Here is a 21,847-nt window from a genome sequence, read left to right as displayed (position 1 = left end):
CTCTAAGATACTCTTTTTTATACCCAATCATCTTACTGACCTGTTGCCAATTAACCTAATTAGTTGCAAAATGTTCCTCCAGCTGTTTCTTTTTAGCAACACTTGCTTTTCCATCCTTTTGTCCCACCCCCAACATTTTTTGAGATGTGTTGTGGACATGAACTTCAAAATTAGCTTATTTTTTTCTTAAAATGGTACATTTACTCTTACTTTTTTAACATTTTACATGTTTTCTATGTTCTATTGTGAATAACATACGGGTTTATGAGATTTGCAAATCATTGCATTCTGTTTTTATTTACATTTATTTACATTTTACACAGCGTCCCAACTTTTTTGAAATTGGGGTTGTATATAAATAGATCAGAATGAGTTTTTAGAGCAAAGCTATAAAGATACACAAAGGTAAAAAAGCTGTTCTCGTGAGTACACCCCAATGCCGAGGAAAAGTACCGCTTAGTACCCTTTTTCAAACAGAGTGAACCTCAGATATCAAACACACAAGAGGGGGTCCTTATATATATATTTTATGATGTTATTTTAAAAACAGAACTATGTGGTTAGAAGTCTTTAAGCACATTGGTGAGGCGTCTCATTTTCTCCTCCATTGCCATTTTGTTGCTCTCGGTTTCCTCCAGCAGCTGCCTCATCTCATCCTCCACCTGGTGTACCTGTGGAAAAACACATCAGGGGGTCATACTACATTTAACAAGCAGGCTGTAAATGCTTAGCTATTAGTTGATCAGATCCGAGTGTACAAACTATAATAATTAAATAATTTATTGAAAATTTAAACTGAACTTAACTGTAAATGAACAATCTAGAACAACACTATTCCCTGTCTTCTCACTGCACAGTAAGATCACACAGGTCCTGAATATGTTTATTTAAAAAATTAAATAAATAAACATGGACTTCCCATTTCATGATTATCTTAAGGTTTTGAGTGCAGCATCAGGATTAGTTTTGCATCATACTGCTCCAGATCGGCACACCTACTCTGACTTGGCCACTTGCTGACTAGGCCACTTTCACACCTATTAGTCTGTTTGCTGAGTCTGAAGCACAGCAAAATGTATACTTTTCGTTTAACTGCTATTTGGTTTAACACTGTGCATATATAAATAAACCAAAAAGCCAACAAAACTTTTGCCGAGAAGCAAATAGGGAAATCGATACATGCCTTTGCATGCTGAAAACATACTCGTAAAACTATTTCATTCGTTGGTCAGAAAGCTAAATAAATCTTTGCCAATTGTGTGTAAAAATCAAGTAAATCACCCGATCACGGAAAACATGGTGCAGAGACTAAATATATTCATTCATTCATTCATCGTAAGTAACAGATTTATCCTGGTCAGGGTCACTGTAGATCCAACACGGAGCTTGAAGGTCAGGGGTTCAAGCCCCAGCACCGAAAAGCTGCCACTGTTGGGCCCTTAAGCAAGGCCCTTAACCCTCTCTGCTCCAGGGGAGCCGTATCATGGCTGACCCTGCACCCTGACCCAAACTTCCTAAAAAAAACAAACAAGCTGGAATACACGAAGAAAAGAATTTCACTGTGCTATAATGTATACGTGACAAATAAAGGCTTCTTCTCTGTCCTAACAGGTAGTTCGTGTCTAATAAATAAATAAATAAATAAATAAAATTTCCGGCAGGGCTGAACTGCTTTCCACAGCACTCAAACTGCACTAGAGTTTATCTGGTACTTCACAGAGGCAACCTCTTGGACAGTCATAGAGAGAGTGCTGTGTTCTCACATGCTTACGCAAACTGCACCAAGAAGAAAAGAAAAAACACAAAAGGGTATGTGAAAGTGCAATAAATAAATCCTAACATCTACCTAATGTTGCCATATACTGAAACACACTGAAGAACCTCAACTATAATTTTATTATGGGAAATTAAAAAGTGATCACTCTCTAGTTGAGAAACGTGTCTTGTTTGTAATACCCTCTGATTGGCCTGTTCTATTTGTTTCTGTTTGTCATGAGCCAATCGGAGCAACTCAGCCTGATGAGAAGCCTGCAAGGACTCCAGCTGTCTACGGAAAGCGTCGTCCACACAGTGAAGTTTTTCGACCGCTGCCCTAAACAAAACAATTGATACCAAGATGTCAGTACAGGACAAAGGTGATACTGACTTGACTGTGTAACTGTCACTCATCTCTTTGCTCTTACTTGTGTGCTCGAGTGGTTTTATCCCTCTCTTCCAGTAATGCTTTCTCTTTAGCATCGAATCCCTCCTTCATACGCTTCACCTGGCACTCCAGTTTGGTCAGCAAGTCCGCTTTATCCTGCCATTTACGACTCGAGGCACTGACATGGTTTGAAGAAAGCAGTTGCTGTTAGTTCTACTGTTATAGTATGGCCACTGGAACTGATAGGTGAAGCTAACCAAAGTTGAAAAATAACATCTCTGGTTATTCATGAAACAAAACAGGGAAAGTTGACTTAAGTTCCACTTAAGGGCTTGCTATATATTGTTTGCTGAGAGCCATCCAAAATAAACTTTATTAAAGCTCTGTGCTTTCAGAGCAATAGGAGGATCTTAGCTATTCATACAACACGGGCGTGGCTAGTACAACATGGCAAATGCTATGTGATACGTGAAAGCGCACATTTTATTGTTCATTCAAATAAAATAATGGCACTTTGACCGAGATGAGGATGTTGGCATTTTTGCCTTTAACTCTTCTGAGGAAAATTATATATAGTTGCATTGTTAATTGAAAAACATATATTTGAAAGCACAGTTCAAGACTTTTGAAGGATCTTTTCTCAGACCTTGATTCAAGTGGAACACTTGTATGACTCTTGTCCTCTATTATAATTTGAAAGGGCAAGTTAATTTTAAAATGTAAGTAGAGGGTTTGCTTGGGTTCATTCCTACTGTGGGCTGCTCACAACACAACAAAAGTCGGTAACCTGTCAATGTGGTGAAATATGCTGCCTTTAAAGTAAACACAACTTGGTTTACCTACAGGCATGTTTATAACGACCAAATTGCAGCCCTATAAGACAAGTGACAAAGTCAGGTGTCCTTGGTTTCAGTCACACCAAACATGATGTTCTAGTACTACGCCAACTGGACTTTGCATGCTTCACAATTGGCATAAGGTTCTGAAATTAGTATGAGTCAGGCTGTGTACATTTATTAAAAAAAAAGAAGACCACCTGTTGTCTCAGTTACCTATAGAACACATGATACACTAGGTAATATGATGTTAGAATACTAGACCATGTGAGTACCTGTAGGCTTCTTTGAGCTCCTCCATCTCCGCCTCCTTGTCAAGGAGCTGTTGCTTGAGCTCATCTTTTCTGAGGCGGAGTCTGTCCATGGCATCTCGGAGCTCTGCTGCTGAGGCCATCTCACCCTCCATTTCCTTCTGGAACTTTCTCTGAACCTGCAGGTTCTCCTCACGCAGAGCACGGAGCTGCTCATCCCTTTCCTGCACTGCCTAATATGGTAACAACAAGCTGATGCAGTTTCTGAAGACAGGGCAGAACAAAGACAGGTAATATTGAACTTCTTAACGGCTAGAAGTGTATATTCACCTCTTTTAGCTTCCGGATTGTCTCGGTTTGATCATCCACTATCTTCGTTTTGATCTTTAGTGAATCGTTGTCTCTCTGATTCTGTTTCTTCTGGGACTCCAGCTCAGTAGTCAGGACCTCAATTTTGGCCTCCAAGCGACCTCGATCCTGAGCAAGAGACGCTCCTAAAGCAAAAATCCTAGACTGTAGAACTTGTTTTGACTTGATGTCACACCCCGAAGTGGTAATGCAAGATATTTGTCGGGTTTTTGTCCTTAAAATGCTCGTGTGTGGAACTAACACAAGATAAACACGAGTTGCTAATTCCAAAGCGTCATTTTAGACTTAGTAACAGAGGCTTGAGCCACTGATATGCAGTTACTGGAGGGAGAGAAAGAGAGAGTTCACTTTTTTTTTTCGTTTCATGCTGATAATGGAAAAACAGAACAAATAAATAAATAAATAAATAAATAAATAAATACATAAATACCGATAAGCCTACTTGTTCACAGGGTTTTTTTTATTACTGCGTAAAATACAATGAATAAATAAATAAATATTGATACTTGTTCACCAGCTTATCATAAATGTTCTCTCTCTCGCTCTCTATCTGATAACTGCACATCAATGGCTCAGGCTTCTGCTTCACCTCGCAGCCGCATTACTACTTCGGGTGCATGTTATTTTTCTAATAATTCAACGGACCGTCGTTAATTATTCCTTACATGTTTCTGGAAAATCGTAGTTTTCTGTCATTTTGTTTGTTGTTAGATCTGTGTACTGTGGTGGACAGTAGGCTAACCTTTCCGTTATTACAGTTAACTTGGCGAAGTGATATGGAACTGTAATGCGGTCAAGACCTGACTGGAACTACTTTTACTTTGCATTTACTAAAAAATTATTGTAGACCTCTTTTAATTATTTTTAAATAATTGTAGAATTCAACAGTGCTGTGGTATAAATGTCTATAAAAAGGTTGATAGATGGTGGATCCTGTTATACTGTAGCTCAGTAGTGATTAGAAGCCTCCGTGATTTGAAGGTTTTGAGTTCAAATCCCATAATGACCAAATCCCATAAAGGCTACTGTTGGGCCATAGAGCAAAACTCTTTACTGCCATGAGCTCAACTATTTGCTTGTATAGGATTATGCATTTCTTTGACAATAGAATCTGCCAAATACCTATATCAAACCTAAGTTCACAAGACATATTAAACATAGAGAGTAAACTATGTTAAAAGCAATTCTAAGCTCGGTAGTGAATGTGCTTGGTACCTTGCTGGGCGAGCTCCTGTCCCCAGAGCCTTCTCTCCGCTCTGAGTCCTTCTATAACAGTCTCCTGTGCAGTGAGCTGCGAGATCAGCTTGGATTTGTCCTTCTTCAAAAGTTCCAGTTGCACATTTAGACGCCTGTCCTCCTCTGCTCCAGCCTCTAGAGTCCGTACTCGTGCCTAAATCACACAGCCACATTTTTCTCTAATCCAGTTCTGAGTTTTATTAGTTCCCTTTCTCTACCTCATGATGGGTCTCAAAGAGAAACTCCAGCAAATTTCAGTAACAATTTTTCCAAAGTTGGTTTCTCTATTACTTTGAGAATTTCTGTCTTTAAATAAAAGTAACTTTCCTTTGCTAGTTATCATATATTAGAAAAAAAAATTGTGGGTTGGCCTCTACACTCAATAATCCATAATGACAAAGCAAAAACAGGTTCTTAGAAAATTTAGCAAATTTATTAAAAATCTAAAACTTCTCTTTCATTTGGATCAGTATTTAGACCCTTGCATTTTAGGGCTTCCAAATTGAACTCAGGTGCGTCCTCTTTGCTTGAATATCTTGAGATGGCTCTAACTTTCTTGATCAGATTATGCTACAACATTTCAATAACTACGTGTACATGCACATTTAAGGTCTATATTCGGGTTGCAGCCATAGTCCAAATATGATGTTTATAAGCGTACATGCATCGGATTATTCCTGTATACGTGGTTGTTGTAAGTATGCCCGAGTTGTCATCCCTAAATACCTAGCCTACAGCTAAGCATCTGTTAGCACCCACAACTCCTTGTGGAGTGAGCATGTGCATAGATCTCCTTTCAGTGGAGTTTCTGAATAAGCTGTTTACATAATACAAATTTCCAATTAAAACAGGCATGTTCCAGGGGTGGCAATCAGACTTTGGGGAATCTTGTATTAACCGGAAAATTGTCTTAACCTGAATTGAGCAATCGGATTACATGACCCGATACTAATCAGAATATTGCCAAACTCAGATTGATATCAGAATATTTATGTGCATGTAAATGTAGTCAATGTAACTGTGGTCAAGGCTGTCATTCTTCCATTTTTATAAACTATTAGCCTGATAATAGTTCTATAAAATTCTATTGTCCTTTCTAGTATTATAAACTCTGACAATATTTTTCTCAAGAGTCCTCTGAAATCTTCTGCTCCATATTGTCCTTAATCTAAATTCTCTTGCAAGGAGCAGGTAACCAAAACAGTTTTATTTTTAAAATGGCAGGTCCCCTTATCATAGAATTTTGCAGATTTTGCTTTTTTATCTATGAAAAGTAAAAGGTGTGTAGATTCTGGCCGTTCTAAAAGCAGTCGTATTGTGTTATAAACTGGTGAAATAAAGTACATAGCTCCTTACCTTTAATTCTGTTACAGCATCGCGTTTGGCTTTGATGAGATCGGCTATGCGTGTTTTCTGCTCCTTCACCATAGCTGTGAGCTCCTGCACCAGAGAGTCTGACTGCTTCCCTCTCTGCTGAGACGCACTCAAAGCTATCTTCACCTCGGCAAGCTCGGCAGACACCTGCTCAAAGCCCTCTTTCACCTGATCCCATGCAAAGGATCACACAAACAAACACACACACATGACATTATAGACTAAATGACATGCTTCGGTTTATCAATATGTTTGACGGGTACTGTAGTTAACTGAACTATGTGTGGAATAATAGCAGTTTGTGGTTAAACTCCAAAAGATAGTAATGGAATATTTTAAATCCCAGGAATGCTAGAGAGCCACCATTGGGCTCTTTAATGAGGACACTGTCAACTGTTCTATGCTTACATTGGATACTGTCTTAACTGTCATGTCAGATAATATTCCAGATCATATTTTCAGATATTCTGAAAATAAAACTCCCCATCCTTAAGAACAAGCAAACAGGGACTATGACTAACCAAAAAAAAAAAGTGCACTTGAGTGATACTGCACAAAAATGCTCATTTAGAATTACACAATGAAATAAAGAGAATACTTATTCATCTAGGTGCTGTTTAATCAGCCCTACTTTGAAAACAATTTGACCAATCCTCTATCAGGTAACCACAGTATGTCAAAACATCCTTTAGCATTGTCATGGGTACAATCAATATTATCATTAGAGGTTTATTACAAGTTGAAATAATCCTATAACCGCCTACCCTAGACCCTACCTCAGAGAAGCGATTGGCTTCGATGGTGAGAGCCATGCGGAACTCATCCTCCAGGGTGGCATATTGGTGCCGGGCTTCGACCAGTTTCTGTTCCATCTCACGGTGTCTCCGAGTGTGTCTCTGCTCCACAGCCCTCACTTCCTTCTCCACAGCTTCACGAAACTCGGCGCCACCTGGAATGAGCCGTGAAGCCAGCTCCTTCCTGAACCACACGGTTAAAGTCAAGCCAACTTTATTGTTATATTGATGACGCCGACAATACAAGAGTTAAACACACAGGCCTACACATAGTGGTAATAAAACATTGTGCAAAACTACACTGGTTCAGCATATACACAGCTGAGGAAATGAAAATCTAGTTAAATCAGAAATAAGTAAGGCAACGCATTCATTCAGATCTTAGGCCTGAAAAAAGTTAAAGAAAAAGTCTAAACAGTCTGTGTCGACCAACAGGCCTAGTCGCACTGATTTGGCCATGCTTTTTAAAATGTGCACAGTAGAAATACTACTAGCAATAGTTTGGAAACAAGTGGATGGAATACACACCTGTGCACTTCCTCTCTGGAGGTCAGCAGTTCTTGTAGGTGCTGTAGCTTATCTTTATGCTGCCGCACAGATGCTCTGAGTATTTCCACCTCTCTCTTTAGAACAGCGCATTTGTTCTCCAGCTCCTGCTTTCTCTTCATCTGAACAGAGGAACTGAGTTCATATACTTTGAAGAACTCATGACTTCTAAACATCTAATCATTATTCTGTGGCAGTGGCTGAGTAATAAATATACGATGCTCTGGAAAAGAACTCGCACATCTTCTGCATCTTAGGCAGTTGGAGAAAAACACCCTAACCTTGCCTACGGTTGACATTTTGGCACAGTGATGAAGAGAAAATACAGTAATAGCTGATGGAACCAAATCTTTTGGGTTACTGCGACGCTTCAAGGACGTGTTCGGTCACCACTCCATGGTGGTTTGGTTAAATCAAAAACCACATAGTAGAATCAAAATTTCGCCAGACAGAAACTGCTTTGTATAACTTCTGGAGAAATATTACCTCCTCCACCTGCTGACTGGCCCTGAGGGCCTCTTGTTGAGAGACGCTCTCCTGCAAACTGTGCAGTGCACCCTTGTATTGTGCCTCATGGCTGCGCTGCTGCTCCAGCTGTTGTGCTGCATTTGCACATCGTTCCTCCAGCTCCTCCACTCGAGTCTGCAGTGCCGTCCGCTCCGAGCGCTCCTTCAGCAACAACTCCTTCAGCCTGAATGCAATCAAGGCAGTGCTTATGACGGTAAATAACATTTGTTAGATCAAAATCTTCCTCGTTATGTTTAGTTAGAGCCGACGCTATACAGCTGTTTAGGACTTCTGAAAGCAGAAGCGCATGTTTCAGTCAGGTCCCTGACTATTATACTCAGAGTAAATAAAGCTCATATAAAGTAAGCATGTGCAAAAACATCTGGTTATCATTCTGGATTTAGACAAGGATCTCATTCTAACTCATTAGCAGGAGAGTGCTGTGGGGGTGGAGGTTACGTTTTGATGGATGGACTCCTGCAGACATGTTCCTGTTAACACATCATCACAGGAACTAACGCATCCATATAAGACCTGTTCTATTTAATCTGTTAAATTAAATTACTGAAAAATTACAAAAGTGTCGCAGTATAGCTGACCTGGTGGTGGACAGTAACCTGTAAACATCGATGAACTTTAATGAACTCACAAAAAGACGAAAAAAAACAAGGTTCGGTTTTCTATTTGTCTGTTGGTTAATCGGAAAATTGCTTATACTCCTCACCTATCGGTTGTGTGCAAGGCCAGGCTCTGGAGTTCTTTCTCCTCTGTGGCCCGTGTTTGCAGCCCCTTCACCTGCTCTGTAAGCTTCTTCACAGCATGCTCTGCCTTCCAGCGCCGTTCCCGCTCCTGATCCCGCTCCTCCACTATCACCTACACACACACACACACACCCCAAATCGCAGCTTTTCATTTCAAAAGTCCATTTACAATTCTGGAATCTCTGAAGAACCCTGTGAATTGCCCACACCAGTCTGCATACCCTGTAGGTCTCCTGTTGTGTGTCACTGGAGTTTTTGTCTGGAGTGGCCTGGCGTGCTCTGAGGCCTTTCTTTGCTGTTTCTGTCAGCCTCACAGTTTGGACTGCTGCCTTCTGCCCAGCGCCAGCAGTGAGCTTTAAACTCCTGTGCTTTTGTGTGCTTGCTTCACTGCAGTGAATACAGACATCATTTCAAACAAACGTGTCATAATGAAAAAAACAAGCCACAAAAAAACAAATATTCGTGATTACGGCCAAACCACAGCCGTGCCGATAATTATATTGATTTTCTTTGTACTTGTATGCGTATATTGATCACCCATGACGTTAAAGCGCATTCCCGATACGGATCATTTACACGAAGTGATGGCCATAAAATTTCAAGTGCACAGACAGCTAAGAGCACAAAATAAGTGATCAGGGTAAAGGCTGAAAGACAGAAATGGAGGTTATTTTGACTCCCTTCTATGCCAATATAATATAAATTATTATTAATATATGCCAATAATAGAAAACAATTTTCACAAAATATTCTCGATGGTTCTCTTAGTCCCTGACCTAGTGTACCAGCATGAGGATGTGTTTCTGATATGGACTCCAAAGCACTTCTATAAGTCGCTCTGGATAAAAGCATCTGCTGAATGCTGTAAACTTCATTTTAAAAAATTAGCACTTTAACCTGGACAGTTTAATTTGCAGTAATCCTTGACAATTTTACACTACAAGACCAAAACTTTTTGGACGTCTGACCATCACAGCGTTACATGCTTTCTGAACATCCCATTCCAGAGTAGTCACCCATTGGTGGGGGGGGTCAATTTGCCCATTCAACCACAAGAGCATTAGTAAGGTCGATCAAGTTGAGGTTTACATTAGTTTGTCTTCTTATGAGTAAATTTATACACACTCAGGAGCACGTGTAGGATACAAACGGGTTTTTTTCCCGAATACAAAATTACTGGCGTGCATGCTTGTACAAACAATTTACAGATAAATCTGTTCGCACCCAGCTTGATAAATGAGGCCCATTGACAGTAGAACTAGTAACATCTTAAACTTGGGGTTTCAATGTGAATTGGAAATGCACACGCACATATGAAAACTGATCAAACTGAGAAAAAAAATTTCTGTACCACAAATTATGATTTTTCTAATGAATTGCACCATAGCAGGAACATGTTGCATGTGTGTCTATGTATAGCTCGCCAACTTTTGTCATCTTGTCATGTGCTTTTCAAAATATTCATAAAGCAGAAGTTCATCGAAGTGCACAATGGTTTGCTTTTTCTTTCACTAAAATACAATTTTAAAAAACCTTAACTTTGGAATAAAACCTACAATTCTAGCGACACTGTAAATGCTGATCACCTGTCAGAGCGTTTGCCTTTTACCAGCTTCTTCTCTGTTGCGATTTTGGGTCGGCGGACTCTTGAGTGCTGCAGATTCTCTTTCGCACTGTCATATTCACTCTCTGATGTGAGATCCGTGTCCCTTTTTGCTTTGCGTACCACAGACTGCAATGCAGAGCTCGCATTAGGGCCATCAGCCACCGGAGCCTGGGACAAGCATAACTTCTTAATGCAAAAAGAAAGAACTCACAACATTTAAACGAACACTTATATAGGATTCCTTGTACCTTCTGGAAGAGTTGGGACACCTGCTGCTCCAACTTTTTAATACGGAGCTCATTTATCTGGTTGCCTTTGGCTGAATCGTCTCTAATTGAGCACTCCTGCGCTGATGACTCAGCGGGTGGGTTTAAAACTCTACTGCGATGCCGAAACTGTGTCAGAACCTCGTCAATCCGGGGAGTGGGGAGAGGAGCGTCTGACTGGACCTTCGGCAAAAAGAAACTTAATGAGCTATCCTCACAAGTGTACACTTAAACTAAAAGAGTAACGATACCCTAAGTAAGAGCTTACATACCACTGTCACAGTTATCAGAATCTCATAGTATTTATTTATCTGGTTAAAGAAACTAATTGAATATTTTAAAGATACTGCTTACACCTGTCACCACACCCCAAACCTAAATATTAAAGAACGTCCTTGGAGATATACAGTCCCCTCTGAAAGTACGGCAAGGCCAATACGATTGTTTTCCTTATATATGCTGAAGACATTTGGGTTTGAGCTCAAAATATGAATATGAGATGTCAGATCAGCATTTCAGCTTTCTTTACCTGATATATACATCTAGAGGCGTTAAACAGCTTATAACATGGCACCTTTTGTGGCAGACCACCCACTTTTTAGGTGAGCAAAAGTAATGGAACAGATCATCTGAAAATAAATTCAAGTACATAACAATTAATATCGGTTGCATATCCCTTCCTTGCAAAAACCGTCACATTTTTCTTTTGTCTTGCTTTTCTTTTGAGAGCTGAAATTTTGATCTGTCATCTCATTTCCATCTTTTGATCTCAAACCCAAAAGTGTTCGGCGAACAGCAAAAGCAATATAATTTCAGATGGGACTGTACATAAAAGGAAGAAAATGTTCACCGGCTCGACGTCGACACTAGTGTCTGTCGAAATTAGAAACTCCAGAAAGTCCTCCAGGCCTGGGATGTCCATTGGGCTCTCATCCCGTGACGGAGTGGGTTTTCCCAACCTATCTTCTCCATCCAGAGTAGAGATCTGTTGCAAGGGCTGCAGCACCATCTCCCTGTAGCCTACGTAAGAAATAACATGCGTAACACAGGATAAAGTAAAGTAACAGACATACAAGTTGCACTACAAAGCCCGAGTCTGAGTGTATGTGTATGAGCACTTGTGCCGTTGTTTCTGTGGATATATATGTTTAAGTGTACGTGCATACCTGTAATACGTAAGGAATAAAACAGCTAAGGGCAATCAAAAACAAAGTGTGAATATTTTCCCAATCTTACTGACTATTATAAAAGACCTGACACATGGGACTGCTTCCATAAATAATAAACAAACATCATTTCACAGAACATTTTTCCATATGAACGATCACGGAAGGCATGTCAAAATAAAAACATATATGGCGCACAAAGCAGTGAGGATTCAGAAGCTACAAAAAAGGAGATGGCTTTTAATCGTTTTTTTTTTTTAAATTAAAGATGTAAAAGCTTTTGACTGAGTGTGTTTCGACTGATGTGCCACTGGTGCATTATTAAAGTCTTTCTTGTTAAAGGGCAGTAGTACCCTCACTTTTATGTTTCAGTTGCTCCTTGTGTAATCTCAGATGATACAGCTGATCTTAGATGATGAGACGATGAGCAACTGAGCAACCTCTCCCAACATGTTATGAGGATCCAACACACTAGCCAGTCTGAAAACGGTCTATTTCTAACTATCTGGATTCATTTTCCCATCTCAATAGGACTAAAGACCAGAAGTGTGAGAAGATGAGGTTGGGAATGCTGCACAAGCCTTCAGTTACCCTGGTGGTGTTTGATGAATTTTACTAATGATAAGAGAAAAGTTCATTTGCAAACCTGGTAGACGGCAGACAGGATTATCGGCACCGTCCATACTGAGAGTGAGATCTCTCAGGTTGTGCAAACCCACCATGCATTGCAGCAGATGGTTCATGCTGTCCAGTCGATTGCTATGAATCTGGAGGTGTTTCAATTTGTATTCAGTCCCATGCAGATATAAGAGACCTAAGGGGACACAGTAGTGTGCGTCAAACCTCTGATGTTTCACATAACAACACTATGTCAAACATGTGAAACATCATAAAACACAACGTGACCCGTTACCTTACCAGTGAGGTCGTTTATTTGATTATAAGCCAAGTTAAGCCTTGTAAGGTTTACAAGTCCATTAAGACCTAAACAAAATAAATCCAGGCATGAGACATGACATTATATTTCAATGTATCTGGCATATAAAGACTTATAGGCATTGACTCTTTCGGGACTTTACCTTCCACCTTAGTGATGCTGTTGCAAGACAGGTTTAAGGTACGCAATTGAGAAAGCGCACCAAGGCCCTCGATACGAGCGATGTGATTTGACGAAAGGTCCAGATGTCGTACGTGCCATGCTGTTGTCAACCCTTCGATCTTTGACAGTCGATTACAGTGCAGGTTTAAAGACGTGATAGAGGTCTTCAGTGGAACCTCTAATAAACTATAGAGTAGAAAAAATTTGCAATGGAGAAAAATTTTTTTACTTTGGTAAAGACATTTTTTTTAACTAACATTAAAATGCATTTAGAAGTAAGGGATGTTGGAAATTATAACTGCCATGCAACAATCAGGAGAGAAGAGAAAGTACAAATACAGGTAATAATAGTGAAATTAATGAAGTTAACATGAAATTACCTTGAAATGTTTTTATCGATCAAACTCAGCTCTCCATCGGCCATGACCGGCTCATCACCTGCTTGAAATAACAACTGACAACTTGATGAAATGATGACATGCGTAAACAGACAACCAACCATCAGTTTCTGACTGACCATAAATAAATAAATATTTCACACAGTTATAAATATATGCATGGTTAGGTTTCATTAGCTAATGAAATATGTGTGTGTATATAAGTTTAGAACAAAAGTTTAGACACTCATTCTTTAGTTAAATTTTTTGTTTTCCACATTTTAGAATAATAATAATAATGTCATCTAAACTATGGAATAACACAAATGGAACTATGGGAATTATGTTGTGATAAAAAAATCCAAAATAATTTAGTATTTTAGCATCTTCAACGTAGACACGCGTTTTGCCTAGAATTTCCCTGAGACGTTTTTTAAACAGTTTTAAAGGAGTTCACACCTATACTGGACACTTATCGGCTGCTTTTCGGAATACCGCGCTCCGAGTTGTCCATTTAAATTTTTTTTTTTTTTTGTAAATAAAATGTTAGTTTTCTAAGGAAAGAAATGAACATGTTGACACAGTTATATTTTTGTTTACAACACCGATTTCAAACATTTAATCATATACCTTCAGAGCAAAAGATTTAGTCAAATGTCTCCAAACTTTTGACTGGCAGTGTATTGTGTGTAATATATATATATATATATATATATATATATATATATATATATATATATATATATACACACACACACACATAATTTATTACTGTAATTAATCGAGTCCCTTTGAAGGCTGATAAGCAGACTGATTTAGTTCAATAAAGCCATACTGAGAAAACAGCAGTGGTAAAATATTTGTTTATTACCTCCATGGTGAGACGTTGCCATGGCACTGCTGGGCTGTGCAGCGTTTCCTGTTAGCTAGATAACTAGCCATTCATTTTATACATTTATAATACATATGGATCTGTTTTTAAGAATTATGGTCAGTCTTCGTGTTCGTAAAAGTGTCTATGTGCAGAACCTCGTCACTGTAGCTACACAGATATCTTTACTGCTGTACATGTTCAGACAACTTTAACTGCGAATGCCGCTAGCTTAGCTTAGCTTAGCCATAACTATCCAGTTAGCTACTTTAATAACCGCGCGAGTTCCATTAATAATATGACAGTGGTATATTAAATACCATTGTGCTAATATTAACAAATAAATAATTGTGAATAGGTTTAATTAAACCTACCATGCTGTAACTAACTTCATTTAACACTTCGCCAAAAGCTACACACATATCGCCATGTTACTTTAAAAATTGAACCACCCGCTCCGGGCTGTTATAGACGTCACTTCCGGTTCTGCATATTTAAGGCGCAGCTTTTATGGGTTGGGAAACATGTCTAATTTTGTTTTAAAGGTCTCACGGAATAGATTTACATGCATCCAAGGTCAAAAAACACTTTAATGTGCTCATAATTTAAATAGTACCATTACCATTTCTCCCAGTGTGACGAACGACTCCTTAAATGATCCGTTCTAAAGGATTCATTCTAAGCTCCTCCTTACAGAGAGCGTACTCTGCTGTGATTGGTCAGATGTCCCAGTCCGTTGTGATTGGTCTACCGCTGTCAGGGTGTGTCGAAAAGAAAACGCCTACTACCATAACTAGTTTATACTACTGTTTATTCTTTGTAATGGATTGAAACATGACTTCTGACATTACCAAATCATTGGTTTCCTTTTTTGTGATGCTTTTCCAGGCTTGTATCACAGCTTCTTTCAGTTGTTGCTTGTTTCAGAGGGTTTCTCCCTTCAGTCTCCTCTTCAGTGCTTTGGCTGAATGTGCATTGTGATGACGTCACACGACGGGTCTTGGCCCAGATTTGCTGAAAATCTGTGTTAATTTCGAAAAATTGCAGGCTCCTGTAAAAATTGCAGAGTTCTTTGTTTTTGCTTTAATTTCTGCGAACGTAAAATCCTGGAGGGACTGTTTTTGGGTCACTGCTGCATGATGAAGTTCCTCCCAATTAGATTTGATGCATTTCACTGTAAATTGGAAGGTAAAATGTTTCTGTAGATTGCTGAACTAATTCTGCTGCTACCATTGTGTGTTACATCATCAATAAACATTATTGAGCCTGTTAGAGAAGACGCCATGCAAGCCCAAGCCAAGACACTACCTCCAGCATGTTTCACTGATGAACTTGTATGTTTTAAATCGTGATCACATCCTGTATGTATCTGCCGTCAGCTGCTGTTGTTTTCCTTGGCTGTCCCATTCGGTGTCTGTTGTTCAGTACACCAGTGTTTTCTTCATAACTAATAACAGTACCTGCCAATAACCAATTAATCAACCAATAGTTTTTTTTTAATTATACTGAATGAAAACATAACACTCAAAGTTAAATATTGCTGAACTTTATTACAATAATAAAAAATACTGACTGTTAAGTAGTAACAGAGTGATAAGTATACCCTTCCTACTTCCACAGTCATTAAGAGAGAATTTAGCAGCCAGGTGTTACTAATGAAATGCACAAGATTAGTTAATCACCAAGAAGTGTGACTACTTCTATAAAAGCAGAAAAGCAGTTTGGTGTTCTGGAGCACTCAGGTGTGTGTCTATATCATGCAATTGTTGCTGCTCATCATTCTGGGAAGGGTTATAAGGCCGCCTCCAAACAATTTGAAACTCACCATTCTGCTGTAAGAAGGCCAAATGGAGAGCCTTCAGCAGTTACTGGAAATGTTTAGTTGCAGTTATTGCTGCTCAATGGGGTCACATGAAAGGTTTACATACTTTTGCCACTCACATATATGTAACATTGAATCATTTTCCTCAATAAATAAATTACCAAGTATACCAGTTTTGTCTCATTTGTTTAATTGGGTTCTCTTTGTCTACTTTTGGGACTTGTTTGAGAATATGATGATGTTTTAGGTCATATTTATGCAGAAAAATAGAATATTCTAAAGAGTTCACAAAAAAAGTTTCAGGCACCACCGTATATCTTATGAATTCCTGTTCTTTCACACTTTTTCGGTGGCCCAGGATGGTTTATCCCTCCAACACTTGGCAGACTGATGGTTCATACAGGAAAATTAAGCATTTATACAACCTACTGTGACACTTTTTAGACTGAAGAACACTTTGGACAAGGCTGAAACTATGTCACCACATTTTAGGAAGTCCTGTTCAGATGAAAATTTACATTACAACAATTATACAACATATTGTGGCAGTTGTAAAGGTGAAGAGGACTTTCTGCAAGGACACATTATGCTAATTTTAGAAAGATTCTGATCATTCATAACATGGACACAACTTATGTATAACTGTAACCGAATCATGACATCAGGAATGTTGAACTGAATATTGAACCCAAACTGACAATATTTGAAAATAATGTTTATTAAAGAACAGGCTTCTGGGCATTTGTGATACCATTAGGAGAAATAAATATCGAGACACCTTTGTTTTGGCTATTTAATATACTTCTAATGTGTAGAAGCACATTATATATATCCACTTAAAATATACATACATGCACAGATGTCTTTTAACATTATACTTATAAATATGAACAAAAAAGTATGTATTCATAAGCATAAACAAAGATATGTTTAAAGAAAATGAGTAGGAATAAGTATCTGAGCACTACATTTAAAAAGACATACGTAAAGGTTACATACATACAAATCGAGTACTAGATATAAATGTTGAGGCCTCATGCCTACAGCCAAATCATAATATAATATCATATTTATAACAACTAATAATTCTTAGTATCTTAAAATGTTATATGTGCTAATTTATTCATTCAGGAGATCTATCAGTATATAAGAGACAAGATTAGCAAGAACGCTAATGAAACTAAATGACTAGAAGAATGGTGTGTTGGTGTTGGAGGACTGAGACAGTGACATGTATATTAAGATACATTTGCAAGACACTCCAGTAAAGCTAACTTCATGATATGAGTATAGTCATAAAATACATTAATACAAAGTCATTAATACAAAACTGAAATCATTTTCATCAGCAGCCACACTATTTTGATTTTAAAAATGTTATTCATGCAGTAAGTGATATTGAAATTGTTTGCATTTTCAAAGGGATGTAATGAAATATCATTCACAATTTAAACATAGTTGGTGTATTGTAAATTCAGAAAGTATTGATCTGAAATGATCCCTATAAAACACTTGTTTCACCTGTTCTGAACTATTCTGAAGTGTGAGTTCTGGCTTCATTACCAGGAGGTCTATGTTGACCTGAACACTTTAGCATGTTTGTGAGTTCCTTTTTTTTTAAACACTACAACTGGGTTGAGTGTTTAAAGCTTTTCAGATAATGGCATGTCCTTTTATTTCTTATAGTGACCCAGGTATCCCCTCAGGAAATCCTCGAATCGTGGGACCTGGTACTGCGGCGCTACATTGGCGTTGCTGGCGTCATCACCACTTTCCAGCTCATCCTTGGGTTCCTCAGCTGTCTTTCTGTTGTCTTTGGGTTCTGCACGGCGCAGACGGCAATTGTAGTCAATCTCAGGATCACAGTCAGGGTGGGGTAAGATGATGCCACCCTGCATGTTCTTGACTGCCGCAGTGGAAGCCAGAGGGGAAAATCTGCTACAGCTGGGATCATATGGATGGCATTCTGGTGTGGTACCAGAAGCACTGGATTTCGCTTGTTGGCTAATCGGGAATGGTTTCATTAGGGCAGCTAGGTGGTAGGGAGTCATCTGGCCTTGTGGCACATACTGCAGCACAGGAGTCTTAAGTGTGACCAGCCTGTTGGCAGTGAGTGGGTTGCAATCCTTTTCAAACAGAGGGTTGCAGTACTGTTCCTTAGAAGCCTTCTCTGCACTTTGGGCAGCTGGGGCTATATTACTGACGCAGAGAGGGTCAACAGCCGGGTTACAGTGAGGGTATACATGATACAGACTTGATGGAGTCTTGGCTACCATTGTGGGCCTGCAGTAAGGGTCTTTAGTAGGGTCACATCCCAGATAGGTATTGGAAGGCACTGGGGTAAGAGCAGGTCTATAACCATAAGCAGCACGTAAGTGATACTGCAAGCACTCTACATCAGATGGGCTGCAGATCCGGAGCAGCTCAGCTCTCTTTTCACTTGAGAGAAAAGGTTCCAATGCTGAGGCATAGTAATGGTGTCCAGATGGGGTTTTTATGGGTGTGGGGAGCAGAAAGGGACTGGGAGATTTAACTGCAACAGGAGCAGGAGGAGGCTCCTCAGGTGCTGCTTGAGGACCAACAGAAATTATACAGTAGGGATCAAGATATGGATTACACACATTCACTGGCACTTGCTTCATGGCAGCTGGTATAACAACCTTAGCTGTGGGCTTGCTTGTGTACTCTGGAATGCAGTCAGGGTCATCTGATTTAGCACAGGCCTTGTAGACCTCACTCAGGTGGGTGAGGTAATGTTTGTAGGTATTGTCCCCCTCAACTCGATGCTTATTCTGCAGGTAGATCAAGTACAGCTGGTCCAAACTCTCAATCTGTAGATGTGAACACAGAGGTGAATGGCTCTTAAGAGTGAGAGTGATTTGTGCCTGACAACAATCTTAAAACATCAGCACTATCAGCTGATTTATGTATTGGATGAGATTACTCACTCCCTCCTGGTTATGGGTGTCCATGTAGTACTTGTACCAGGCCCAGAATTCAGGCAAGCGTTTGTAATGAGCAACAGCATTCCTCTTATTGCGTGTCAGTTTCTTCAGGTCTAACAAGCTGGCTGGCTTCTCTTCAGCAAACTCAGCTACTGAACCCACAAAGATATCGTTCATTAACTGATTCATCGCATTGGCATCAAATGCAAATATGACGGCAGTGACGGCATCCATGATGTTTAGGGATAAAACATGATCCTGTGTCTAAAATATTTCTAGATAAGGAGATATGAATCGATCAATATTGACTAATATTGATCAGTCACTAATGAGTCCACATTGAGGTTTAAAACAGTCGCTCACCTTCTTCCTTTTCTGGATGTCCTACTGGACCAGCCCCAAGAAAATCTGCCAATCATTAAAAAACAAAATGGATCTGTTAGGAACCAGATGTGCCATGTCTCAAAGGAGGGAAAATGCTGATCCACTAATAAGCAATTACAAGCAAGAACTTTCCCTGTTTGTGAACCTGCGCCTACATATTAATGTTCTATTCCCCTACACAGCACTGTTAGAAGGGGATTACTGCAAGTGTGGCTCCCTACAAGGGCACCCGTTAAACTACAAAGGCGCATGGGCTATGTGCCTGAAGGCTGCAACTTTAACTGCCACGCTGTTGTAAAAGAAGATGAAGGGGGACAAAATGGTCTGTATAGTTAACATTATGACATTAAGTGTACCATACGTCTGCACCCCCCAGTTGGTCCCTTCAGATCTTTATGGCTTGGGGGAAAAGCATAGTCAGCTGATCATTAGAAGACTTCTGGGGTCTATTGTTTCAGTACAGTAAAGAAATGCATATTCAGTACTACACATGAATAGCATATTATATGATAACAAACAGCATTTTTGAATACATAGACTAAGTATGAAGCGTTGAATAATATCAGTAAAGAAAGATACATTACTATGAGGTTTGTCCTTACCTGGCATTAAGATGATTGCAAGCACAATACCAGAAAACAGCAAGGACAGCTTGATTTGGGCCATTTTTCAGCTCCTAGGAATGAACCATTTAGAGTCCATGAAGTGAAGAATACAGAAAAGAAGACGTCTATAATCCAGACTAAGTGCTTGAACGCCATAGATAATTTCTGCAAGGTTATTATGACGATGTGAAAAGTTTCAAATAAAAAAAAAATTTAAATGTGAAAGGAGCAAAATTTTACTTACTATGGATTAGATTTCTGAAAATGCAAACAATTTTAAGAATATGTGCCCGGATTTAGAGAGCATGACAAAAGTACATATTTACATATTTAATCATATAGCCTAGTGAAATAAGCAACAGTATCAATGTGGAAGTTGAGGTTTATTAACTCATTCCAATTTTCTAACCTTGCTCTAATTTTCCTCACTACCAGTAGGAAGAGTTTCTATTTTCACATCAAATACAACAATTTATTTAATGTACAATACTAGTAGGACAAATTGGTGGCTGATTTAAAGATTTGATATGATCACCCACTAGAGATATTTGACTATGGAAGTTTAGCAATAATTTGACCATAATTTGTTGTTGATATACAACAAGAAAAGTATGCTCCAAGTACAGAGTCCTGTGGTGCACCATAAACAATATTATGTATTTAAGTTAAATATGTACCAATTTAAGACATTTAGAGGGGCCAGTCGAGTTTCCAAGATTATTCAAAGATATAATTTGTTTGATATTTTCAAAAACAACAATAAATTCCAGAAGTACTATGAAGAATATTATTGAATATTATTGAAGGAGAATATACATCTCTATATTATAGTGTAAAATAACTGACTGAACATCTAGGTGTCTAGATTATCTAAGGGTTTGGCAATATTTGTAGTGAGTACAACTGAAAATACATTGGCATGAGTTTATACAATAATATGACAAGGAATATCACGGAACGCTCTTCAAAAGAGTGTCGCAATTGGATGTTGAATGCAAATGGAAGAAATAGCTAACTGCAAAATTGATTTGCAAAACTAATATAAAAAAATATCTTTACTCTCTATCTGTGCAAACAGCTGTATTGAAATTGAATTTGCAATTCAATCATAGATGTAATACAGATTTCTTAAAGAATGCATTCAATGCTTGTACCTAAAAGTTGTGGTGCATGGACTGCATTCTTACCTGATTCAGCCCAAGTGGTCTAAGCTCCTTGCAGGCAAAGGGGAATGTAATTAACTCTATACCCAAGCTCTATTCTCCCCTGAAGACCCTGTGGGCAGTGATGAGCAAGATTTTTAAGGAGGTCCATGATCATTAAAAATCAGAAAGGCATGGCATATGGTAGGGGGTTGCTTCAATCCTCAGTGGGATTGGTCCACAAAACAAACTCAGCAACCAATCCAGGTGCTGTAACACTACCTGGCAATGCTGAAGGTACATAAAAATAATAGAAGAAAGTCCAGTTTGATGAATTGGCTGTTGTTTAGACATGCCACGTGTTGTTACTCTCTAAACTCACATATTGGGGCTCTAATAAAGATATATTACATGGTCAAATCTTCTTTGTGTAGATTATTATAAGCCCAGTCCTTCTTCCAGGAGTGCCTTGCCTTGTGTGACAATCTGGACCACTTCTGTATGTTGGAACTTCACAAAAATGATAGATAAGTTCATTTCAAAAGTACTAGTTAATTATTATTGTAGCAAAAGCAGTATGTTAGTTGTGATTAGGTAATCATTCACATGAATTTATGTTACACTGAGTCAACAGCACTGTATGAAGATACAAGCAGTTAAATACAACATGTAAACCATTTATTTTGTGGGTTTCACCACTTGTCCCATGGAGGCGGTTCCTTGTTGTACTTCTTTTTGGGTATCATT

At 38.9% G+C, this 21,847-nt stretch overlaps 2 protein-coding genes across 10 annotated transcripts; both read right to left on the bottom strand.

The window, feature by feature from the left end:
- Nucleotides 1-278: 278 nt before the first annotated feature.
- Nucleotides 279-15,106, bottom strand: lrrcc1 (leucine rich repeat and coiled-coil centrosomal protein 1). 9 transcript variants are annotated; one of them, XR_008386260.1, is made up of 21 exons: nt 13,335-13,408; nt 12,935-13,140; nt 12,774-12,839; nt 12,502-12,669; nt 11,540-11,709; nt 10,672-10,872; nt 10,404-10,591; nt 9,039-9,204; nt 8,781-8,929; nt 8,036-8,240; nt 7,532-7,671; nt 6,986-7,187; nt 6,192-6,377; nt 4,815-4,989; nt 3,561-3,724; nt 3,255-3,463; nt 2,184-2,321; nt 1,957-2,092; nt 1,282-1,776; nt 807-1,058; nt 279-671 (listed from the first exon to the last, which is right to left on the bottom strand). XR_008386260.1 is itself a non-coding variant. In XM_053628132.1 (20 exons), the coding sequence occupies exons 2-20, from the start codon at nt 13,376-13,378 to the stop codon at nt 561-563; spliced, it is 3,024 nt and encodes a 1,007-aa protein (XP_053484107.1). In that variant the 5' UTR covers nt 13,379-13,392; nt 14,825-15,106; the 3' UTR covers nt 279-560. The 9 variants fall into 9 exon arrangements, 7 of the variants coding, with proteins under 7 accessions (XP_053484107.1, XP_053484101.1, XP_053484102.1 ...); XR_008386259.1 differs by having other exon boundaries at nt 807-1,776; XM_053628132.1 differs by lacking the exons at nt 807-1,058; nt 1,282-1,776 and adding an exon at nt 14,825-15,106 and having other exon boundaries at nt 13,335-13,392.
- Nucleotides 15,107-17,489: 2,383 nt separating this feature from the next.
- and2 (actinodin2) lies at nt 17,490-19,203 on the bottom strand. Its single transcript, XM_053630080.1, has 2 exons — nt 18,973-19,203; nt 17,490-18,855 (listed from the first exon to the last, which is right to left on the bottom strand). Exons 1-2 carry the CDS (start codon nt 19,201-19,203, stop codon nt 17,698-17,700), a joined length of 1,389 nt encoding a protein of 462 aa, XP_053486055.1. The 3' UTR covers nt 17,490-17,697.
- Nucleotides 19,204-21,847: the final 2,644 nt, after the last annotated feature.

The sequence above is a fragment of the Ictalurus furcatus genome, chromosome 7 (genome assembly GCF_023375685.1).
Source record: "Ictalurus furcatus strain D&B chromosome 7, Billie_1.0, whole genome shotgun sequence".
Classification (NCBI taxonomy): domain Eukaryota; kingdom Metazoa; phylum Chordata; class Actinopteri; order Siluriformes; family Ictaluridae; genus Ictalurus; species Ictalurus furcatus.
This window is presented reverse-complemented; position numbering and strand designations above follow the sequence as displayed.

Excerpts from the sequence above, each read along its gene's own strand:
- lrrcc1 (XM_053628126.1), bottom strand. The coding sequence starts at position 14,224 with ATGGCAACGTCTCACCATGGAG. Across the intron at positions 9,205-10,403 it reads AAAGGCAAACGCTCTGACAG|TGAAGCAAGCACACAAAAGC; the intron begins GTGATCAGCATT and ends TATTCACTGCAG. Across the intron at positions 7,672-8,035 it reads CCAGTCAGCAGGTGGAGGAG|ATGAAGAGAAAGCAGGAGCT; the intron begins GTAATATTTCTC and ends TCCTCTGTTCAG.
- and2 (XM_053630080.1), bottom strand. The coding sequence starts at position 19,203 with ATGGATGCCGTCACTGCCGTCATATTTGCATTTGATGCCAATGCGATG. Across the intron at positions 18,856-18,972 it reads ACACCCATAACCAGGAGGGA|ATTGAGAGTTTGGACCAGCT; the intron begins GTGAGTAATCTC and ends TCACATCTACAG.